The 8,189-nt window shown below is 33.2% G+C and overlaps 1 protein-coding gene across 1 annotated transcript in view; it reads right to left on the minus strand.

Annotated features, from left to right (window-relative positions):
- The window catches only part of LOC139501446 (large subunit GTPase 1 homolog), a 44,653-nt gene extending 39,922 nt beyond the window's left edge, over positions 1 to 4,731 (minus strand). The window contains exons 1-2 of the mRNA XM_071290524.1: positions 4,567 to 4,731; positions 1,126 to 1,252 (exon numbers count right to left, since the gene is read on the minus strand). Of these exons, the coding sequence (XP_071146625.1) occupies positions 1,126 to 1,252; positions 4,567 to 4,659 (220 nt within the window). The 5' untranslated portion in view covers positions 4,660 to 4,731. The remainder of the gene's footprint in view (positions 1 to 1,125; positions 1,253 to 4,566) is intronic.
- Between the last annotated feature and the right edge of the window lie 3,458 nt (positions 4,732 to 8,189).

Here is an 8,189-nt window from a genome sequence, read left to right on the forward strand (position 1 = left end):
CACTCTTATCTTATCTTATTTGATGAGAGCCGTGGTGTAGTGGTTAGTGCATCGGACTACTAACACAAAGGTTCCTGGTTCGATTCCCGTCTGGGATGAAAATTTCAGGAACTAAATTTTCGGCTCTCCCTTGACACCATTTGCGAGTATGGTCTCGAGGAAACGATGATAGTCCGTCGGAAGGGGACGATAAATGGCTGACCCGTGTTAAGAGAGAGCCATATCTCTTGCACGTTAAAGACACCCTTGTAGATTTCGAAAAAGAGCAGGCTAATGCCGCTACAAGGCAGCACTCGCATCCGCAAAGTGGAAAGGGATTAATATAAGTTGCAAAACTTGTTTCCCAATCCACTATAAATAAATATGTTTAAAACTACCACTCTTATCTTCTCAATTATAAAAAAACATTAAACAAATTTCTGAATATACAGTAAAAAATAATGCCACAGTATTGGTGGCTTGTTTATAACCCACAAAGTTTCATAATGTATTTATTATCCTGTCAGATGTATGTATTTTTTCACATGTTCATTAGAATTTATATTAATTCCATACTTGACAAAAATAACACAAATTTTCAAGCTGCTTTTTGAAAATCCTATATGATTATTGATAGACCTATTTTTGTACATGTACATCAGGAGCCTGTAATTCAGTGGTTGTCGTTTGTTTATGTGTTACATATTTTTTATTTTTTTTTACATAAATAAGGCCATTAGTTTTCGTGTATGAATTGTTTTACATTGTCATTCGGGGCCTTTTATAGCTGACTATGCGGTCTGGGCTTTGCTCATTATTGAAGGTTATATGGTGACCTATAGTTGTTAATTTTTGTGTCATTTGGTCTCTTGTAGAGAGTTGTCTCATTGGCAATCATAACACATCTTACTTTTTTATATGGTCTGATTACTTATAGGGGAATATCTGATTCCAGAAATCACTAGTTTACAAGGATCACAAGGACAAAATGGAAAACGTGATGCTACATAAGTTTATTTTTTTTGGTGAGGTAAGATCAGGAAATCAGTATTTGAAATGAAAATATTTATTGCTGGTCCTTATTTTTGTTTGTTCAGTATAAACATACATCCTGTGTACATTTAATAGTAAATATATACTGGTTACCTGCTGTGAATTCAGTTCCTGCTAGCTCTGCAGTAGCCAGGAAATCATCTAAATTACTTTGTTCTGTGACTGACTGCAAGTTAAGTCTTCCCCATTCATAGCCATCATTTAAGTCTGTAGTATGTAACTAGTAAATAAAACATTAAACTTAAAAATCATTTCATATAATAATCATGCAACACTTTTCTTGCTGTGTGAAATCTTCTATGAAGTACAGCAACCAATATTAAGTGTACATCAACTAACAACTGGATATATTTTTATAATTTTTTTTAATTTTTTCATGTTTTTAGCAAGGAGCAATAAGCATGATAAGAAGAAAATGTGTGCACTTCTTTTGATATATATATATACTATTCCTGTATAACCTTCTAGGGAAGTTTAGTATTTTCAAAAATTTACTTCAAGATACTGTATCTATCATGTTTTTTACACTATCATTGACTATGTCATTGTGCCACATGTATGTTTGGAATGTGTTACAAAATGTATATATTTAATTTGATAATTGCATTGACACAAATACATGTACATCCAGCCCAAATAATTGAAATATACCCAACATAGTTTTCACAGAATTATATAGGTCAGGGATCTGCATGACCTGTTTTATGATGGCGGCCTGCCACCAATAATAATATCATTCGCCACTGTCTAAAGATCCTGCCGTCTTTAACATGTTTAAATTATCTTCCACCATCGTCAAATGATACCCGTCATTGTCAAAATTTGTTGTCGTCTTTCTATCCACCACCATTTCTTTTTATCAATTATAATAATTTACTCCTAAGGTTATTGCATTCTAATCCAAAAGGTGGAGGCTCCTTGTTATAGTTTTAAAGCCCTAAGGGATCTCTGGCTAAAGATCACTAATCACTTGTACAGGCAGATTGATACACTTGACAGGAGAACAAGATAGACCACTGACATGACTGATTGCAAAATTTAATATAGTTTTCAGCAAATGGAAATTTAGATAAAAACAAAAATGTGTCCATAGAACACAGATGCCCCATCCACACTATCATTTTCTATGTTCAATGGACCATGAAAAGGGGTAAAACTCTAATTTGGCATTAAAATTGGAGTAATTATATTATAGGGAACATGTGAAATAAGTTTCAAGTTGATTGGACTTTCAACTTCATCAAAAACTACCTCGATCAAAAACTGTAACCCGAAGTGGGACAGAAGGATGAACTTACAAACGAACGAGCGAAAGCACAGACTAGAAAACATAATGCCCATAAATGGGGCATAAAAAATGAAATGTTTAATCCAGTAATAACCATCTTCGCTAGACAAGGGTTACCATCCACTTCCCTCCTCTCCACCCTTGGCAGATTAAGACGCCATCTATCGGTAGATTAAAGTCACGCCCATTCCGAATACATTATTTTTGACCAATGGTAGCAAGCTTAAACTCTTCAATTTGGAGGTAAAAACATGGTAGCGTCTAGATTCTACACACTTGGTTAAGCAGGAAACGAAAATATACGTTGACATTCATGCATTTGTGCAAGAAACATACACAGGAACTTCTATTAGTTGATTAAAAACATTCAAATTGTCACTAAATATAGTTGTATGTTTAGGGATGTGTAGACTTGTTGCACAATAAGCATGTGGCAATAATTTACATACACTTTCTACATTAACACATGATCATGTTATAGGCGCTTTTTGATTGAATGCAGTATGTTTCGACTGCAACCAATGAAAATCATCATCTTGTATTTCTGAAATTCTATCTCAATCTGCCAAGGGTGGAGATGAGGGAAGTGGATCGTAACCCTTGTCTAGCGAAGATGAGTAATAACATGAATAAAGAATAAAAGTTTTACAAGTTGAACATGTGCTTACATTGACGACTTACACAATCAGCATCCCCTTTTTAAACGAGTACAAAACATTTGCAAAATAAGATGTTAAACTAAACATTAATCATGCCATAACAGGAGCACAACAATTATCAATAATACATGTATCTTTACAAGTTTAAAAATTAATACTTAAATACATTGTATTAACTGCAACTTGATAATATCTGATAAATTCCGTATCATAATTACGAATTCATTCCATAGTTTACAATCATATTGATACAGCTGGTCTTCTGGTTTTTATTCAGAATCAAAAAATGAATGTTGCATACGACATAGTATTTTCTATGAAATTAGTTATGTAAAGTTATAAAAAAAATTTAAGTTGTAAATGTTTGCACTCCAAATCTTTTCTTCAGCGTTTTATAAAATGAGTACGAAACTTCTGGTAGTTAATGCTGCAAATTATCAATACATGTTCTGACTGTGACCAGGGATGTGGAAATGCTATGCCCGACTCGTACATTTAAACAACTGGACCAGTAATTATTTTTGTCTTGGTTATCAAAATCAAAATCTACAGGCTTGCTAAAGGGGTCACATCACTTACAAAATGTAAGCAACTCCAAAGATTCAACTTTAGACAATATATCTACTAGAAGTAAAAAATACTCCCTCAATCGCTCAAAAGCCTTGGACAAAAAACAGAATACATGTACATGTCAAAAACAACATATTCAATACGTGATGAAACCAGGCAAAAACTTTGTAATTGAATTCTCCACAGCCATGACAGCAGCTTTTGAAGCAACAAAATACTATCTATTATCTCATTTCACTTCTGAAAACTTCAACAGCAATTTGGCAGTGAGAGGCAGAAAAATCTTGATTCAACCCACATTATTGTAGATCACTGTTACAGAATTTACAACTGTAAAAATAACGGACAAATTGGCTCACAACTGAAATATGTAGTTAATGTATACAATACAACTAGCTATAGCCTGATCATGGTCATGATCAACGGCAGTAGAGTTGATTTATTTGTAAATGGCATTTTCAAAGATCTCTGTGCTTACCTAACCATTATTTTGATTCTTTTGACATTTTAAATAATGAAATAGCTAATTACCTGGAGGACATCAGCTAATTATAAAGATAAAGATTAAAATTTGGGAAATTCTGCTTCATCCATTCTGAAAGGGAAGTCATGGCAACCAATAGTGGGGAAATCCACGACGTGTTGCCTTGCACTGTCCCCTTTATCATCTCCACAAGTCTTGGACATTTCTACCGGCTCTCCAAAAACTGCTTAGTTAGACTAATCCATATCTAAGCCTTCAACCTAAATTTGCCCTATGTGTTCAGAGTTTGTTGTTGAGGAGGGTATAGCGTGTGACAAATGTAACTTTTAATGACACTAAAGGGGAGTTGGGTCAGCCAACAGAGGGATCATTGTCCCCATTCACAGGTAATGCCTGCCTCATACTAGAGGATCGTACAATGAATATGAAAAAAATACATGAGCGGATCATACAATGAAATTATGTAAAAAAATAAAGTATGAGAGGATCGAACAATGTATGACATAATTATTTATCAGTATCTATAATCTTACAAACTGGTCCCCTGAAGATCTGTGCTTTTTGTGACTAAATCTGTCTCTGATTAACATCTTCCCCAGGTTACCTTCTTTCTTCTTTTTCCCCATAATAATAATTTTCTCTTTCACGTGTTGCACCAGAAATATAAACAGGAAGCGCTGTAGACAAAATAAGTGTAGTACAACAACGGACTAATCCAATTCCGGATTCATTTTTATTTTCAAGACATGTCACTGGCATAAAATAATATTCGACGAGTTGTTGTTACATTTGTTTTATAAAATATATTAAAGCAATACTCATTTCAAGATATGTTTTTCTCAGTTCTATCTGTCTGTTAACGTAGTTCTGCCAATCAAGGCACACCTCCATTCACATAGAGGAAAATGACAAGTGTTTATATATATGTCAGTTTGGTATGTCAAGTCGTTTGGTAAAGTTAACATACTTTTATGAGAGTTATCTCTCCTTAACCAGTCTTTGGTGTATTGATATGCGGATTGCATTCCGTATTTGTATGATATGTTAGTTGATCTTGTTCTCTTGATTTATTGTTACGATACCATGTAGATGTGTTTTTGAAGAATAGAACATTATTAACTTGAACTTTAGTTTAATTACTTATGCCAGAATAAAGCATAAAACAAGTACACAATATATCACAATACAACGCGCATCACTTTATATATTAAAATATAAAAATTTCCGCCACCTCAAGAATTTATGTTACATACACAAATAAAGCAAAAAAAAGAAAAAATCTTTGATAGAAATAAATGTAATGTTCTTTCAATGCAATAACAACTCATTCTGGGACCATGTGTGCCCGTTATGTTATTGCAAGGCCAAGCTTCCCATACCATGTATACTACACTATTAAGCATTTGGAAGTTAGATTTTCTACTGCCTTGCTTATCTATATTAGCTAGAAAGCATAGCGTTTGTTAAGCAAATTATAACTGCAACTGTCTACACAGGGGTTTCAAAATCGGTTACTGGTTTCCTCAGAAACAGTTCTGTTTTCAATAATGTCTACATAACAAAACGGATTAATTTTGATAATTAGTTGGATAAGATCAATTGGAAACGAAGTTGCAACTTTGGCTAGGATCAGGCTTCCATTATCTAGAATTTTTAACAAAAGTGGTATTCTTGCCTCTTCTAACTTTTCACACAATAGAATAAAATGTTCCACCGTTGCATCCGCTTTACTACAGAGTTTACAAGTTGCATGGGATCATATAATGCTTCTTTGAGAATGATGCCTTGTGGGTTTGTAGGATATAATTCCCAGTTGAAATTTTAAGTCGTACAGGAATTTTTCTGATGTCTTTTAGATTTGCACTAACTGAAATTGCTGAAGGATGTACGGATCCAATATTATATTTATCATGGTCCATGAATTTAAGAGTTGAATAACCTTTTGAATCATCAATAATTTTAGATGTCCAATAGTCATGAATTTTGGATTTAACTAGCTTTTTCCATTGAAATTTTGATAACGGGTTGTTTAAATAAGCATACAAGTCCTTAATTTCATATTTTAAACATAATTCCTTGACTTCAATAAACCAGCTGCAACTATTATGGGGTTTTATCTGTAACTGTCTTTCGGCTAGCCGCCATTCAATTGAATCACAATTCGCTCTAGATATGTTTCCAAATGATTGATAGCTTTGACATGGATTTCAGCTTCTATAGGGAGTAAACCAGATAAGGTATAAACTGCAGAATCAGCTACATTGGAATTTAAAGACAAAATTTGTTTGATCCATTTTTTATATTGAATAGATATATTATTTAGTATTTTTCCTTTTGTTAATAAGATTTCCAAACCATAAGTTAATATTGGCAGAATATATGTTCTTATCAATGATATTGAAGTTTTACTATTTAAACGATTCTCTCCATGGAGGCCTGTACCCATTAAACTGTACATCGCTCTACGTGCTTTCTTTATATTTTCATTTACTGTTGAGTCAGCAGAATCTTTGTCAGATTTTTGAATTCCTATGTGTGAGGCGCTCGAAACGATTGTCATGTTTTTCTATTTAATTTCCAAAATCCATCTTCAATTTCATACGGCATGTTTTTACTGGAATAACAACGCTTTTTGTAGGCTGTAATAAATATCCTTCTCTTTTGCTAAAATCCAAAGCAATGTTAATCATGGTTTGTAGTTCTAGAGGGTTGTTCGAGACAAGTGCTACATCGTCAGCACATGTAGGAGCACAACAATTTATGTTCCCTACTCTTCCACCAAGACCTGATGTACTTAAAATGTTAAGCAGAGGATTAATGTAGATTTTATATAAGTCAGCGCTGAATGTGCCTCCTTGACGAACCCCTTGATCAATAGTGAACATCTCTTTTGACTCCTTGACGAACCCCTTGATCAATAGTGAACATCTCTTTTGACATTATATTATTTCATTTGATAAGAGAAGATGCATTTTCATATAATAGATTATTTAGTAAAAGTATGGATTGTTCCGTAAAGTCAAAAAATCAATTCAATGGAAATATTTTTCACCAACCTCCCAAATTAAAATTGTCCGGAATTCTACAGTAGCATTTTAAACTGAGCATTCACCATTTTACTACTAAAATTTTATTTTTCATGATTTTTCAATTTGTCTGGAAATTTAAATGTAAAGGTTAGAATCAATACCTATGGACGACATCGATTTTATATGTTTGGTCTGAAATTTGAATGATTGCATGCGGGTTTTTAAATTGTCTTTAAACCCTCGATTTGCGAATATTTTCTTCAACTTACTGGGTATTTTGTAGAATACTTTGCCATTCTTATGGATGACTTACTGGGTATTTTGTAGAATACTTTGCCATTCTTATGGATGACTTACTGGGTATTTTGTAGAATATTTTGCCATTCTTATGGATGAACTATATCTACTAAGATGTACTTGTGAAAGGAGTACACTTATAAAACTGAGAAACATCATTTTGTCCAGGGTCGGAATTAGACCAAGAGGATCCGAGCTGCGGAAATCATGGCTCCGCTCTCTCAAGTTGACCGGCCTTGTGGATATTAATTACATACATGATGCTTTGGCTTCATCATGTATACAAGAATAAATTATATTTAGAATATTAAAGTATCTGAACATATATTGTTGGTCTTATTTGCCAGAGCTCCGATTCCTAATGGAACGAATCTTTGCATGTCCGGATGAGCCGGACACTTGTTCAATCAACACGTAAGAGGGGACGGTAACGTATAGCCCCCCGACACTTATGTTACACATAATTACAATACATGTACTATAACCTAGTAACTTTGTGATTGTATTAAATATACCTCAGGTTTTTTATTCAGCTTCTGCGGTAACGATCAGTTGCAATTATTAAAACACAATATAAAAACTTACCGGTCAGTTTTTTAGAAGGCAATTATTTATCATTTAAATACATCATAAAATATTGAAATGTGAAAAAGTGCTTGCAATCACTGAATGGTAAAGATTGTTTTAATTTATTAGTTGGTAGTAAAAGTGAATATACATTGTATATTGTATAAAACAATGATTTAAGTTGATTCAACTACTATTCTGGACAAAAAAAGATAACTCAAATTTTCAAAGAATATTTCAAATTAAAATTATATTTATTATAA

This window comes from Mytilus edulis, chromosome 13 (assembly GCF_963676685.1).
Source record: "Mytilus edulis chromosome 13, xbMytEdul2.2, whole genome shotgun sequence".
Lineage (NCBI taxonomy): Eukaryota > Metazoa > Mollusca > Bivalvia > Mytilida > Mytilidae > Mytilus > Mytilus edulis.